Raw genomic sequence first — 17,586 nt, forward strand, 5'->3', positions numbered from 1 at the left:
TTTAGAATATTTATATTCGAAATTTCGCGCTAGTTAGTGATGACGTGGCAATCTAGTAACGGCAGGGGCAGGGGCGGACTACCGTGTCTATTTATATCGAGTCATCGACCATGGGTCAGAATAGACGGAGAAGAAAGTTGCTAAAGTCACCCGCCGACCCGGAAAGATGACAGACAAGGAGATCCTGAGGATGCTCGAGGATACCACGAAGGAAGCCTCGCGTCACCAGCTCGAGACCCTCCGGTCGATCCTAGAACGCCAGGCCGGAGTACTTTATCTCCGATCCCACCTCCAAGGCCACGATGAGCAGCCGGTAGACGCCGCCACCTTCCGTCGCGCCGTGCCGTTGTCTTCCTACGATGACTACGTTGACCACATCAATCGGATGGCCGACGGACTCGTTGACCATGATCTTCCTCTCTTGTCCGTTGATACTCTACTCTGTTTCTTCTACAGGTACTCATCTCCTCTGACACTCTTGATTTGTTTTCTATTTACTATTCTTTCTTATAATTGGATTTGTGTCGAGTTTGATCAATAACGGTGCATCTCAAAGCATTCATTTACCAGCTGCAAGTCACGCTTTTCGATGATTTTTTCAGTCTTGAATCGTTAGAATTCGTGTATGAAATTGTCTCTTCAGAAATATTAACAAGTAAATTCAGAAAATACAGCAATATTATAATTACAATTTAGAATCTTAGTTCGGGATTTTGCAGCTCAGGGACAAGTGCCATGAAGCCCAAATTGATCCCTTACTTTGATTCTAAGCTCTCTAAAGCAGCTTCCTTCATGGCTCACCAGGGCAGCGCCTCAATTCTTCGAAGGTAACTTATTTACGCTCTTGGATATCATTGGTGTTGTTGTTATTATTGGTTAATATGCTCCTACAATCTAGTTTTTATATAACAAGTGAATGTGAACTTTCTTGTAGGTTGTTTCCTCCTAGGACCTCAGTGAGTAAGATCCTATGGTTTCTTTATGCCGATAACATTGCAACCACCAAAGGTGGTTTTAAGGTTATGGCCGCTTCTACATATCCCATTCATAGTGGTGCCACAAATTGGTCTCAGTTTCTATCTTGTTCTAGTCCCCGCGAAGTCATTCTTGGGTCGAATGTGGAGCACCAGATGTACTGCCACCTTCTTTGTGGTCTTAGGAACTCTGATTTTATTGATGGAATTAGAGTACCGTATGCCATAGGCTTGATCAAAGTGTTTGGTCTTTTAGAGTCCAAGTGGAAGCAGCTATGTGATGATCTTGAATGTGGGGTTCCGAGTTTGGAGATTTCTGATGTTGCAATGAGAGATTCAGTAACTGAAGTTCTTGGGGGGCCTCAACCTGAACTGTCAAGAAGAATTCGGGCAATTTGTGAGGACAAGAATTGGGGTGGGATAGTGAGTAAACTGTGGCCTAATGTAAGGTTCATTAGGTGCATTACCACAGGGAGCTTGGCTCAGTATTATCCTAAGCTTAAGCAGTATGCAGGAGAAGTACCTGTGTTAGGTGGAGACTACTTTGCTTCAGAATGCTGTGTGGGTATTAACATGGATATTACGCAGCCTCCAGAGAGGACTCGATTCATTTTGCTTCCAACTGCGGCATACTTTGAGTTTCTTCCATTTTCTTCGGATGTGACCAATGTTGTTAGTGAAGAAACAGTAGACATTTCTGGTGTAGAGGCAGGGAAGATGTATGAAGTGATTGTCACCACTTATAGAGGATTCTATCGATATCATCTAGGTGATATTGTGAGAGTTGTTGGTTTCTATAATTCATCTCCACTAGTGGAGTTTGTGATGAGAGCTCCTAAAGCTCCTTCCGAGGTAGTGACTGAGAAAGATTTGTTACTTGCAATCGAATATTTTCAAAGTGTGTTAAGAAATGCAATGGCGGTGGAGATCACAGAGTTCTCAAGTTTCTTGGACTTAACTTTGAGCCCAAAGCTCCTGAAGGTTTACATAGAAGTTAAAGAGGAATGCATGTTTCTGCCAGAGGAAAAGATTGAGGAGTTAGTTGTTATTCTTAAAGGGTGTGGTACCTCTATTGGGGATAGCTTGGGAGACAATTACAATGTGCAGAGGAAAAGAGGTGAGATAGACCCTTTGTCAGTATCCATAGTAAAGCCCGGTAGCTTTGATGCATTATCCCAGTTAGCTATTGAAAATGGAGCACCAGCTACTCAATATAAACCTCCCAAGATTATAAGAAGTCACCAAATTGTTGACTTCATTGAAAAACGTATTCTTGTTACTGTACCTTTGGATGGTTAAGGCCCAAAAAATGGATCGGAATATTGCAATTCTTGACCCTGCATTGTTCAACTTTCATCTAGGTATGTAAAGATGCTGTATGGGCTTCCCGCAGTCATTTTATAATACAATAAGAAGCAGAAGAACTTGCCTGTTGGGCAAAACAAGTCGTAGTTCCATTTCATTGTTCCACTTTTATGTAAGACATACGCTGGATCTTTAGCCTTGGGCTAACGTAACAGTACATATATATATCTATAAGAATGGTTCTCCTTCATTTGTGTTTTGGCTTGGTTTCTTTATCTTTCTGAATGATTCATAAGACTCATAATGGATGGAATATTCATTTGAATAAGCTAATTGTAAATTTACTGAATATATATATATCCTTGGGACTTTCCTGTCATGAAGTTTATGTAAACGAATCCATATGTTTCTGGGAACGATCCTTGTTGACTGCCTTCTCGGAAAAGTTTGTTCTCTTAACTGTCTAGTTGTATAAATAAATCCTCAATTTTACAAATGAGCAACAACTACTGGCACCAACTTAATCAGGCTAAAATCTGCCACCTTTGGCCCAATCTCTCAATTTAAGTGTGCATGAAGATCTGCGACATTTTTCTACATGATACATTGCATATTGCAAAAGAGTTCAGGACTTCCCAAGTAAAACATTTTTCTCTTGTAATGCAAAAGAGTTCATGACTTGACAAGCTAAATACTAGGGATGGCATTCCAAAGGCCATTTTCATGTCAAAAAACTTGTAAATGACCTCCACCTCATGGATTAGAATTGCATAAAAACAAAACTTTTCTGTCAGTACGGTTTCAGATGTAGCAACTGAGAGGATTGGAACTTCCATTTCTAGCACAACTTCCTTTATTTGAGAATTTTCTCTTTAGAAGGCGAAATACTTCAACAAGAAACAGATCAGTATACCTCTTGTAATTACTGCTCTTGCCAAGGTGTGATACAAGTGCAATATTGGCATATGCAAGTCATCAAGCTTCGAAAACCAAGATCCAAGGGGGGCGGATTACGCATATATATACCGGAGTAGTGGAAACTAAAGTTTCCACTCACGACCGATGTAACATGTTACACCAAGAGCTGCATGAAAGTTTAACTCATCATTGGCATGGATAAGGATTTCTGAACATTTTCTGACCTAAACATATAGATCTCACTGCATTAAATGTTGAAATTTGCATGTTGTGTCTCGCTCTATGAACTATAAAAAAATATTTAGATAAAAAGAATTGTAAAGTAACAAATTATTTGTGGCAGCTCTTTTAGCTAACTATTCTCTACTCCACAAAATTTACAAGAATCCACTATAAATATACATGTATTTTTTCTTTACAATAGGTCATGCCGTTCCAAATTCAGGAACCATAAAATATAAACCAACAAATCATATTGCCAACTAGATATAATGTAACTCATAAAATGTCTATTCAGGAGTCCTAGGCCGGTCACTTTCGAATGTGAATGGATGATAGCCAGTTGAGCTAGACATGTGTCCTGAGCCGCTGCTGCTCGCAGATCTCTCAATATCGTCAAGCTCAGCCACTAGAGGTATCGGTCGTTCTGGGATTGAGGGAACTGAAAGGTCTGTTTCCAACATTTTCACAACTTGATCCATTGTAGGCCTAGCATATAACTGTGGATGAGAGCACAGCACTGCAATCAGAACATACTTCTCTAGAACCTCCGGCACACCTTGCTCCGGCATTCCACTTTCAATTACATCTAAAGTTCTCCCTTTCCTCACCAATGACCATGCCCAATCTGTCACAAGTGAGGGCTGGCCCTCATTGCTGCCAACGAGCGCCTTCTTTCCACTCAAAAGCTCCAGAAGCACAACCCCAAAACTATACACATCGCTTCTCTCTGTCAACTGACCATACAAAGCATATTCAGGAGCAACATAACCCATTGTCCCCGCCACCCTTGTGCTCATATGCGTCATTCCCTCCGGCGTGAACTTTGCAAGGCCAAAATCTGCCACCTTGGCCTCAAACCTCTCATCCAAAAGTATGTTACTAGCTTTGATGTCCCTATGTATGATCCCCGGTTGAGCCCCGTAATGCAGATAAGCCAATCCCCTTGCTGTCCCCAAGGCAATCTTCTGCCTCATCGGCCAACTTAGCTTAATCTCCGAAGGACCAAACAAATGGTCATGAAGACTCCCGTTCTTCATCAGATCGCACACGATGATTCTCTGGTGACCCTCAAATGGAGTTGTGGCGGTACAGTACCCTCTCAAAGCAACAAGGTTGACATGCCTAACACTCGCAATAACCTCAACCTCATGCGCGAAAGTCGCATCCCCTGCTGCAGAACAATTCTTGAACCTCTTCAATGCAACCTCGGACCCATCTGACAACGTGCCCTTGTACACATTCCCATAACCTCCTCTACCAATTATACTGTCCCTAGAGAAATTTTTGGTCGCTTTCTTGATGTCTTCGAATGTGAACCTCATCAAAGTAGTACTATCATGGATCGACTCCAGCCCAGAACCCAATCCCATCTCAATTTTACCGGCCTGTCCTCTGTTCTTCATGCTCATAGTCAATCCCTCATTTCTTCTTCTTCTTCTTCTTCGCAACAAAAACCAAACCCCACCAATCAGGAGCAAAGTCCCGACACCGCAAGCAATCAAGGCAATCAAGATTACCTTCCACCGATTACTTTTGGAACTCGAGGACGTAAAATTGAGCGAGAAGAGGCACTTGGCGGTTCCTGTATCTGTAGGCCCGTACAGATTGGCGAACGCAGCCGCGTAAATAAAGGGATATGCCGCGCAGTCAGAGACGTTGCCGATGGAGGGTCCGGTCAGGTACGAGGCCTGAAGGGTGGAGAGGCTGGTAGTGCAGGTGGCGCAGGGGGAGTTGTTCTCGAGGGACTGGTTGCAGCTGGTGACGACTTCGTCCAGGGTTTGCTGGGAGACAGTATTCTCGAACTGGGCCCTGGTCGTGATGTTCATGCAGCCCTCGGAGATCCAGTCGGTCTGGAAGCCGCAGGAGGATCGGATGTTCAAGCCGGGAAGGTAATTGACGATGAGAGCTTGGTAAGCGGACCAGCATGACTCGGACGAGTTGAGTGGGGGGAGGAACGAGTTGGTGAGCTGGAGGTAATGAGACAAGACGAGTCGGAGGCCCTGGCGGATGTTCTGGCACTGGGAGGCCAGGCCTACTTTGGGGCCGTTTTGGATGAACGGTTGGAGGACGCCGAAGTCGAGAGGGCACGGATCGGAGTTGTTTTGTTGGGAAAGGGTCGGGGAGGGTAGGACTAAAGCCAAAGCCATGGCCACAACGAAGAAACGGAAGAGGATCATCGGTTTTTGGAGTTAGATACTGGCTATGGAGGTTTTGCTTTCGAGGGGGTTGGAGTGGAAGTGTGATGCTTTGGTCAAGCCAGCCAGTTTGACAGTCTTGAATGCTTGCTTCAGCCTTTGGGAGGAAAGTGAGTATGAGATGAAGAGGAGAGAAGGTGAGGGGGCAGTGGCGGCAGACTGCAGTTTCCAGGAACACCACTCGGGACCAAAAACGCACACCAGAAAAGATAACATAATTCACGTCCACTGGTCAAAATTGTTCAGATTTTACTTTCTTCCAAACATATACTCTACCAAGATTTCACTGGATCAGTAATGATAACCACGTAATATAAAATTAAAATATTTTTAAAAAATAATATTACTTTTATAAAATAGTTAACAAAAAATATTTTTTATTTTAAAATACCCCATTAAAAAGAAAAGGCCAAACAAACAATATTTAAATCGCAATTATGGCCAAACAAATAGTATTTAAATAGAGCATAAAATGGTTTTGGCTGGCTACCACGGCCGGCCAATAATTTGGTAAAGCCACTGCAGCAAAGCCAAAAAGTTAGGGCTATTTTTTTACAATTTTCTTTTAACTTTCACAGCTGATAATGCGCTTATTAGTAGTTGGAATTAAATACTGTTAGGTTTATTATTAAACTGGGTTTTATTCAGAAAGTGGCAGGCAATAGTGCTTTTAAAGGAAAAATATGTAGTTGATTTTACATATGAGATGAGCGAAGATAAAAATTAAAAATTAAAAAAAATATATTATTAAAAAATATTTTTTAATATTATTTTTATTTTAAAATTTTTAAAAAAAAATATTTATTTTATTTTATGTAAGAGATTAAAAAAAATTTATAATAATTAAATAAAATAAGAATGATTATGAAAACAAATAAATGGTTATACTTTCCACTATTATATTGTGTACAGTATCATGGGAAGCTTCGAGTTGTCTTGCCGTCAATATAAAACTTTTCTCTCAGATAATAATAATAAAATAATTAGTGTTCATAAAGTAGAGAAGTCTATGCACATCTCTACAGAAGTCATAGAATAAACGGCAGCCGATTCAAAGAAAAAGGGCATAATAAACATTTTCAATCGCCAATTTCAACTCCTAACTGCTATTAGTCTTTTCACACCATACGCTAAGAGGATGCTAATGTTCATTTGTTGACAAACGGTTCGTGGTGTTTAAAACGTGAGAATTGAATTGGTACTCGCTTTGGATTAAATATGATAAAAATAAATAAATAACTATAATTATTTTCTAAGGATTCCTAATTATTTTTAATAACTAAATGAATCAGTACGTACAAATGTTTAAGTTAGTCTGTGTGTTGTTTTTTAGATAGTCGCTTGGTTAAGCTTGAATTGAGCTCGATTTTTGAAAAAAAAAAAAATGTCAATCTTTAAAGTAGAAATTCATTCGATTAATAAATGACACATAGTTGATTAAGTTCAACTCAATCCGATTAAGACCAGCTTGTTTATGTCCAACTCGACTCATTAACTTAATTTGATTAAAACTCTTTCTTACATAATTGAGTGTGTGTATATATATATATATATATATATATTAAATTTAAAAATATAAGCATGGCAACCTTTATAATTACATATGTAGCATTTAACCTAGTTTTATATGCCTACATCTTAAATATAGTGTATGGTTATATCTTATAGTGAGTTATTTTATTGAGCGCTAGAAAATGTCTGATTTCTTATAGTGTTAGTTACTTAGGTACTTATTATAGTAGTTATTTTATAATATGTATATATAAAATATTATAAAGGTTCAATGCTAATATATGTAAACATTATATATATTATTAATAAGTAAATTATATAAGCATGTGACATATGATTATTAGGGATAAATATCGTATATAGTGGCGGAACCAAGAATTTGTTTTAGGGGCTCCAAGCAAAGCTAAAACTATAATAAAATATTTTTTGTTATATTTCTATACAATTTTTTCTGTGCTATGAAACAATTTGATAATAAGACCTAAAATAAAAATAAAATACGTTTAATACAACTTATGTATTAAAAAAGTATATGATATATCAAAAGTAATATATTATTGAAATAACATAAAGATACTCATACAAATATATCAAATAAAAGAAGTACAAAATTTCTAAAATTATAACTTACGTTCTTTTAAAAAAATAAAAACATCAAATATTAAATATAAAATTAGACTTATAAATAATTAATTTATAAAATCAAAATAATTTTATAGAATGAGATCAAGATGATTTTTTAGAGGAAGTCAATATAAAATAAGATTAATATAATCCTATTAAATTATAAAAAATTAATATATATTATTTATTTTTTCAAACTTTTGAAGGGTCCTTCATAGATCCGCCAATAATCGTATATCCTATGCATGGGTAGTTAGGCACGTGACTTGCATATGGATTGTAATCATTTGCAATGATGTCAACTTTACAAAAGGAGAAATGCTAATTGGTCTACGAAGAATCTTAGAAAATAAATTTATAAATTAATGTGAATTATTATATTACATTAAATTTTAAAACATTTTTTTATAAAATAATTTTTTTAAAAAAATAAATTTAACGTATTACATTAAATTATATTAATTTATATATTTATGTTTAACATTTTTTTTTATAGAGCTCTTAGAGGTGGATTTTTATTTTTATTTTTTTTAGAAATGGTATGCCTTTTAGTTAGGGTTACCATACACCTACATAAGTACATAACTAAGAAGAGATATTTATATATTAAAAAAAAAAAAAACTATATAAAATCGAAACAACCAAATGGTCATGTACAATATAATGACCCCTAAAGGACCGCAAGGCTTCATGACTCCTTTATTAATTTATCATTCTCTTTAATAAGATGAGATGATTTTAAATGACAGTTAAAAATTAAATAAAATATTAATAGAATATTATATTTTAATATTATTATTATTTAAAAATTTAAAAATTTTGAATTATCTATTATATTTTGTATGAGAATTTAAAAAAATTATAATGATGAGATAATATGAAATGAGATGAGTTAAACGCTTTCATTATCTAAACGGTAGGAAATGCATGTTAGGGTAGGAAATTTTCTCAAACTTTTCACACAAATTTTCCGACTTTAATCTAACTATCTCAAAGTCTCAAAACAAATATTTTATTTCTTTAAAAAAAACACTTTTTACCCAATAATTGGCCTAAATCTATAACAACAACAACAAAAAAAAAAAAAACTAAATAAATTTTACAAAAACTAAATAAAGAATTGAGTTATATTCAAACAACTTTTCAAATCTTCACAAATCTGAATACAAAAAATATTTAAAAAAACTCTTATTCATATTTTCCTATCTACTTTCACAAAAATAAATTAAAGGAATAAACACATCTCAAGATTTTCTTAAAAATTCAGAAACATTTTCATAATTTTCGGGTACATTTGATTATAGGACTTTTTAAGAATGGCTGAGAATTCGTGAAAAATTGTGAAATGATTTTCTAGTGCATGGGTTTCGTGAAAATAAATAGAAAATTAAGATGAGAAGGTCATGTTTGAATAAAAGACTTATAAAATATCAGCCTAATGTCTAAACTGACTATGTTGAATAATCTGTCAAGTATGAAGAATAAGTTTGCTAATGCAATGGCCACCTACACCAGCTTTTGTGAGGAGTAGAAGGTTCCAATAGTCAATGAATCGGACTGAAATCAATGCGAAAAGATTCAAGCGAGGACTAATATTCCAGCTAACACAACTAATAAATATTTCACTTCTTTCTTTTCATTATCAATTTATTATAGAAAATATTAGTTCAACTTATAAAAGTGATCGGTTATTTTTTTTTAATTTTTATTTATTTAATAATTAAGAAAATAAATATTAATAAATTTGTATTTTTTTTATTTTTTAAAAATATATAAAAAAATAAAAAAAATTATATTTACGCTTATGGATTGAAATCTTATGTTAAATTATCGGTTCCACTGCCCCTTAGTTATAGTCGGGATGTAATAAATTATAAAGATATTTTTCATCATTTACGTAAGAGTAATTCTTTATACAATCGTGAAGTGTATAACCGTCGCGTAATCGTTTTGAAAAAAAAATAGGATCTACTATTAAAAAATTAATTTTTTTCATATAAATCTTATGTTTTATTTACTTTTTTCAAATCGATTACGTGACGGTTGCACAATTCATAATTACAAATATATTTTCTCATTTACATAAATCAAAGATGAAACCTTACGCATGAGGAGATTAATTAGGTTGTAAAATCTAGTTAATGTTACTGATGATGATGATATCAGAATCCCAATGCTTACAACTCCAGCGTATATCAAATTCCCAATACAACAGCATAGGAGAGGTGAGAATCCAGTTGTAGTTCCCTGTCATTTTGTAGCCAGACAGATGTTTCCCAAAGACAGATTCAGCTGCTCAGGATTGAGAAGCCAAAACAGGTGTCTCCCATACACGCTTCACCTGCTCAGATTTGACGAGAAAGGCAGACACTTTTATGCAATCATTTGCGTTTACACATCATGCAATCTTTTTCGTTCGTCAATAGTTGTGAGTGCCGCCAGCTTTGACCGCTGCCGTAGCACAAAAGTGAGTTTTTATTTTTTCCTTTTTTTATTTTTTTTATTTATGTTTTTTTAAGATATTTAAATATTTATAAAAATAAAAAAAATATAAGAATATACTAAAAATCATTTCTTTAATTATTAAATAAAAAATAAAATACATAAGCAATCAAAGTAATTGACAAATTTAAGCGGCATACTAACATTTATTTTTTGAGATTAATTTTTGAATAGTAAAAATTAAAATTTTATTTTAATATAATAAATAATTTTTAAAAGTTCAATAAAAATTAATAAATTAAAAAAAAAAAAAAACTTTTTGTGTTTCTTGCTGTTTGCTCACAATGATATAAAACTCTATATGGAATGTATAGGCAGGAAGCGAGGGAATAGATTGTTAAAATGCCTACGTTTAATGTGAAGAATTGTAAGCGCATTGACAGTGGCTTGTACATGTTCATATTCATTTTAATATTTGCATAATATCTCTTCAATTTTATCTACATTGAATTATACATTTTTAAATTTTTGCATAGTTATGAACAATTTGAAAAATAACTATTCACTCACAAATATTATTTTTATTGTTTTTTCTCTCTCTCCCCAAAGGAACTCTCTCAAATTGATTTCTCTCTCTTTCTTTGACTACGATTTCTTTTCTATCCGAAGGCATCTCTCGCTCCATTTCTACTTGCTCTCTCTTCAACTAAAGGCATCTCTCGCCTTCTCTCATTGCTCTCTCTTCACGAAGGCATCTCTCCTTACTCTCTCTCGAAGGCACCGGAACATCTCGCCTTCTCTCCTTTCCATTGTTTTGTTAGGTTTTGCGGTTCCTTGCCTTGTGAAAAATGCTCATCAACAACGACCTCTTCTTGTAGCCCTGTACTCGATTTTTCCTCTCTTGGTTAGGTTTTATTGATTTGGTTAGGTTTATGCTTTGTGACTGTTTAGTGTTTGAATAAGATTGGATTGTCTGAATTAAAGGGTTTTTGGCAACAAATAGTATAAGAAATTTGTCTCCTTATTCTGTTATCATTGTAGACAACATGATCATTTAAAAAAATAATTGTAAGGTGATGAAAAAGGGGAAGAACCTGAAAGTTTTAGAACGGGATGGAGAAAAACATCATGGAACCAAACCTATACCATAACTGGTGCATAGAGGAATCACATATAGAAGTACATTATAATATAAAAACAATTTAAAGAGGAAAGGTTATAACATTTTGCATACCTTTATTAATACAAGCTCCTCGAAGCATTGCTCCACATTGACTCGAGTTTTCGCACTAGATTCCAAGAAAAGGCATCCATATTCTCTTGCAAAGTCAATATATACCCTCTTTTTTGTTGACAACCCTTTCACCCTCCTGAAAATACAGGTAAATTCAATGTGCTTGACATCTTTAATTCAAAAAACTGTTATAAGAAAATAATAGAAACAACATAACATCCCAAGAATCTTGCAACTAAAAAGCTCACAAGACAAAGTTCAAAAAACTTGGTACATATCCTAATCACGCAATCAAGATTAATGGTTCACTGTTAATTTCCTCGAACACATTAAGAGGAAACCCAAGTATTGTTCTCGCAATTATATGGTCTGGGGATGAGAGATCTTAGTACAATCCTAACCCTCAGACATTTTTATCAAGATCAGGATTCTCTCAAAAATCAAAAGACTATAAATGCAAGTTCATTAAAGAAATATTGTTGGGAAATATTTTGAAATGCTTTGTAAAATAGAAAATATGTAAAATAACAAGGACAAGTTAGAAAGAGAGAACTCGGTGTTGGGGCACGTTTTGATAGACACTTTTCTTAGAGCAAATTACGCCGCCTCAAATTTTAAACATGCACTAAACTTCTTGACAGTCTACTCCCAAGATATAACAATGTCGGTTCCCGTTAATCTCCTCGTTGGTGCACACAAAAAGAGATCTTCGAACCCGATTTAAAATAGCCAAAACCTAAAGAAAGAAAGACAAAAAGAATGAAGAAGTCTTTCTCTAATTTTTGTAGAGAATTTAGAGTTTTTTGAATTTGTGGGTGGGATTTCCTATTTATAGAGAATGAAAGGGCACTTGTAAAAAGTCACAACTAAAATGAAATGACACTTATGAAAAGTTACAACTTATTTAAATGAAATGGTACTTGTGAAAAGTCATATCATATAAATGAAATGGTACATGTGAAAAGTCACATCACATAAATAAAATGGTACTTCTGAAAAGTCACAACTTATATAAATGAAAGAGTTTTTGTGAAAAGCCACAACTAAAATGAATGAACACTTTTGAGAAGTTACAACTTCTCAAATATTAGAGAATACATTGAAAATGTTTCTAATTCACCAAAAGACACAACCCTTTATTTGGTTGGGAAGCGGTTAAGGCTCATATCCCCAAGAGGCATACATTGGTTCAAGTTACCAAGACGTCTTTTCATTTAAATCTAGACAACTGAATCGATACATTGAACATACGTAATAGTTCACTTATTTTTATTTTATATCAAATATTTTAATCATTTCTAAGTTTAAAAACCAACAAATCCCCACCTGATTAAAATATTTTAAAGAACAGAATAAAATATAATTTTTTTTGGACTAAGTACTATGCATCAATAGAGATAGCTTGCAACTTTGAATGTCTACCTAGTGTTAGCGTGTCTCCATCTGAAAGATCCATGATGAACCAAGTCTTGAACAAGAATCTTTTAACTCAGGCTTCTCCATACCACACACATAGTACGACATATATCAGGTTCCTTTCAAGGTGGTGCATAAAGGTCGTGCACCGTATCTTGGATTCATTAGCTCTCTAGGGAATAGTCCAATTACCATATATTGCGGCCCCACAGTCACACTCACATACGTGAGTCCTCTAAGGGTACCTACAATTCAATACATTGTCTTAGTCTTAGACTTATTCAAAACATTTCGCTTTTCCTTTGTCATTGCATTTGTAGCACTCATACCCTAGGGTTGGACCTATAATAATATTTTAATAATGATATCCAGTCACTCAAATAACTTGTTCTTCCCATTGAACTATCTTCTTGAGATCTCCAGTCAGGAAGGTTGGGTTGCCGCTACCGGTAACCTAATTAATGGACTTCAGTCCCATCCCCCTTAATGTATGTATAACCTTCGACTTTGCCAGTCCTTTCGTCAAAGGATCTGCTAGGTTATCTTCTGACTTTACATATTCCAAAGTCAGGTATCCATTCTTTATCAGGTATCTTATCGTAGAATGCCTGATACTCAAATGTCTCATCTTATGATTAAAATGTTTATTGTTACAAACACTTATCATAGCCTAATTGTCACAAAAAACAGAAATAGCTTGCATTGGTTTTTTAACTAGTGAAATTTCTGATAATAAATTCTCATATTTAATAGTATCAAAGGCTATTAATTCAGCTCCATAGTAGATCGTGAAATCACAATTTGCTTAGAAGATCTCCAAGCCACAATTGCTCCACCAAGAGTGAAAATATATTCACTCATTCCCTTACGATCTACTGTGTCAGTTATCCAACTAGCATCACTGTATGCTTCTAATACAATGGGATACCCAGAATAATGGATACCATATGTCATGTTTCCTTTCAAGTATTTAAGAATTATGTCCAATGCCTTCCAATGAGAATCATTAGGCTTACTAGTATATCTACTAAGTCTACTCACAGCATATGAAATATCAGGTCTAATAGAATTAGCAATATACAAAAACGTACCGATAATTTGAGAATATCTCAATTGTGACACAGGATCTCCAAGATTCTTACTTCAATGCAAACAAGGATCAAGAGGAGTACTGACAGGTTTGCATTCGAATCTCTCAATCTTTTAAAGAATGTTTTCAATATAATGCGATTGATTTATGCTAACACCATCACGAGATCTCATTAATTTAATACCAAGAATTACTTGTGCCTCTCCCATGTCTTTCATGTCAAAATTCTTAGATAAAATATTTTTAACATCAAGAACAATATTTATATTGGTACCCAAGATTAGAATATCATCAACGTAAAGATATAGCATTATGCATGCACCATCAACTATTTTAGTGTATAAACACTTATCATATTCATTTATTTTGAAATCATAAGATAAAATTATTTCATCAAACTTTTAGTACTATTGTTTAGGGGCTTGCTTTAAACTATAGAGAGATTTAATAAGGTTACAAACTTTCATTTTCTGTCATGGAACCACAAACCCTTCTGGTTGATTCATGTATATCTCTTCTTCTAGATCGCCATTAAGAAATGCGGTCTTTACGTCCATTTGGTGGACCTCAAGTTTATGGATCGCTGTTAGAGCAATTAGAACACAAATTGTAGTTATTCTAGTAACAGGAGAGTACGTATCAAAATAATCGACACCCTTTCTTTATGTAAAGCCCTTCACAACCAGCCTAACTTTAAATTTATCAATAGTACCATCAAGTCTCAATTTCTTTTTAAAAGTCTACTTACATCCAATGATTTTACATCCAGGAGAAAGATCACATAAGTTCCAAGTGCCATTAGTTTTAAGAGATTCCATCTCACTATTTTCTGCTTCTTTCTAGAAAGTAAAATCAATGAAAAGCATGACATCCTTAAAAGTCAATGGGTCTTCCTCCATAGAATAAGTATAAAAATCATGTTCAAAATCCTTTTCCTTTCTAACTCATTTTCCTCCTCCAAGTTCATTTTCTAATCCAGATGCACTATCAAGATTAGATATAATGGTAGATTCACTACTAGTGAAAGGAAAACTTACTGTAGGTAAAGATATTTCTAACTTATTTTTTAAAAGAAATAGATCTTCAAAGAATGTTGCATCCCTAGACTCCATGATGGTGTTTGGATCAATACCTTGGATTTCTGATTTGATAATCAAGAACGTATTGCAAAACTATGTCTAGCATACCAAATGAATACTGCATCTACTGTGTTGGGACCTAATTTCATTTTCTTAATTTTTGGAACATTAACCTTTGCAAGACAACCCCAAACTCTAAAGAAATTAATATTGGGTATTCTACCCTTCCAGAGTTCATATGGTGTCTTGTCAGATCCTTTAAATGATACTCTATTCAAGATAAAACAAGATGCAAGTATTGCTTCCCCCACCATTGCTCAGGTAGGCCGAAACTAGAGAGCATGCATTTGGCCATATCTACCAAGGTTCTATTATTCCTTTCAGAAACACCATTGGATTGAGGAGAATATGGAGCAGTTTTCTCATGTATAATATCATTCTCCTCACAGTATTGAACCAATTAATTAGAGGAGTATTTACCTCCTTTATCAGACCTGATAATTTTAATATCTCTACAATTGATTTTCAACTTCAGTTTTATAGATGAAAAATTTAATAAATGATTCATCTTTTATTTTCATCAAGTAAACATAACAAAATTTGGACATATCATCTATAAAAATAATGAAGTATTTATTACCACCTTTAGAGGATACATCATTTAAATAACAACCATCACTGTGAATTAATTTAAGTAGCGATGAGTTTCTTATAACAAATTTAAATGGCTTTCTAGGCTGTTTTGATTCAACACAAATTAAACATTTTTCATCCAAATCAACAAGAACTTTAGGAATAATCTCTAAATCCATCATTCTTTTAACATTATGATAATTAACATGGCCTAATCTAGTATGTCATATTGAAGAGAAACATGTAGAAAATACAAATTTATTATTAGAATCAAATTTTTCTTCTACATTATTTTGAATATTTATTACAAACAAACCACCACTCATATAAATGTTCCCCACAAATGACCTATATTTAGTTACAATAACTTTATTGGATTGAAATAATAATGTGTAGCCTGCCCCACTAAGTAGAGATCCACTAATTAGGTTTCTCCTCGCCTCTAGTATGTAAAATACTTCTTTTAAAGGAAGAGTATTTACAGACGTTAATTTAAGTACAATTTTTCCTACTACAAATAATTGTGCAGAGGTGGAGTTATCTATTGTCACTTTCATGCCGCTTGTATCCTGATATGTTGAAAAAATATTACGGTTAGAAGTAGCATATACATTGGCTCGTGTGTATACTATCTAATTAGTAGTACTACAAGCCAGATAAACTTGGAGACTTATGGTTACATATCTTTCATCGGTTCCAACAGAGTCGGTCCCGGAAAGCACCAAATGAGCTTGTGGGTTAGGCGATTTTGGTTGTTTATTGCCTTGATATCTCCTCTTCTTATAGCGACAATTTTTTACCAAGTGACCCGGTTTGTTACAGTTAAAACAAATAGGTCTTTTATCATCTTTGTTGATATAGGACTTTGGTTTCAAATTATTCTCATAATTAATTTTAACCTTATTGAATTTGGACTTCTAATGTAATGGGTTCTTATGTGTTTTATGGCATTCTACAATATTTACTTAAGACTAAAAATCAGAAACCAATGGTGGGATATAATCATTTTCCAAGTGTTGTTCTTAGATCATAATGGCAGAGATCAAGGTTTCTATGGTCATATCTCCAGTGTTATGTTTAAGAAATAGGCCAAAATTCTTTTGTGAATGAGCCAACTTGTCTATTGTACAAGTAACTTGGAGATGCTTGGTAATATTCATTCCCCGTTGGCCCAATTTATGGTAAAGGATAGTTAACTCATGGTCTTGCTCTACCACATATTTGGAATCATCTATCTTGAAACCAAGAAATAGGCTTACGGTGTACTTATTCATTCCGGTATCTTGTACACCATATTTATTATCAAGAGCAATACAAATATATTTGGCAGATTTAATATGTAGATAAACATAAAAAAGTGTATCACTTAAATGATTTAAAATCCTATATCTACAGAAATTATTATTTTTTGTATATGTTTGCAATTCAATAGTACATGCAGGTTCATTTAAATCATTAGGAGGATCATTTTCAATAACAAAATATAATCCATGCATTCTAAGAAATATTTTCATGTTTTCGTGTCAACGCTTAAAATTGACTCCTACAAATTTCTCGGGTGCAATAGGTTCGTTTGAAGTCATGGTTATAACCAATTAATTAAACATCACCTCTAGTTTAACAAAGAGGTTCTACTTTAAGATTGTTGTTAAATATTTTGAAATGCTTTGTAAATTAGAGAATATGTAAAATAACAAGAACAAGTTAGAAAAAGAGAATCCGGTGTTGAGGCACATTGTGATAGACGCTTTCCTTAGAGTAGATTCCGCCGCCTCCAAATTTAAACATGCACTAGGCTTCTTGACAGTTTGCTCCCAAGATACGACAACGTCAGTTCTCATTAATCTTCTCGTCGGTGCACACAAAAGGAGATCCTCGAACTCGATATAAAATAGCCAAAGTACAAAGAAAGAAAGATAAAAAGAAGGAGAAAATGTTTCTC

General features: G+C 34.2%; 2 protein-coding genes across 2 annotated transcripts; one reads left to right on the forward strand and one right to left on the reverse strand.

Annotated features, from left to right (window-relative positions):
* LOC109010940 (probable indole-3-acetic acid-amido synthetase GH3.6) lies at positions 1 to 2,529 on the forward strand. The gene is made up of 3 exons (XM_018991912.2): positions 1 to 456; positions 720 to 827; positions 935 to 2,529. The coding sequence occupies exons 1-3, from the start codon at positions 167 to 169 to the stop codon at positions 2,271 to 2,273; spliced, it is 1,737 nt and encodes a 578-aa protein (XP_018847457.1). The 5' UTR covers positions 1 to 166; the 3' UTR covers positions 2,274 to 2,529.
* A 752-nt stretch (positions 2,530 to 3,281) lies between these two features.
* On the reverse strand, positions 3,282 to 5,848 carry LOC109010942 (probable LRR receptor-like serine/threonine-protein kinase RKF3). Its single transcript, XM_018991913.2, has one exon. The coding sequence runs from the start codon at positions 5,594 to 5,596 to the stop codon at positions 3,707 to 3,709; it is 1,890 nt and encodes a 629-aa protein (XP_018847458.1). The 5' UTR covers positions 5,597 to 5,848; the 3' UTR covers positions 3,282 to 3,706.
* Between the last annotated feature and the right edge of the window lie 11,738 nt (positions 5,849 to 17,586).

The sequence above is a fragment of the Juglans regia genome, chromosome 11 (assembly GCF_001411555.2).
Source record: "Juglans regia cultivar Chandler chromosome 11, Walnut 2.0, whole genome shotgun sequence".
Lineage (NCBI taxonomy): Eukaryota > Viridiplantae > Streptophyta > Magnoliopsida > Fagales > Juglandaceae > Juglans > Juglans regia.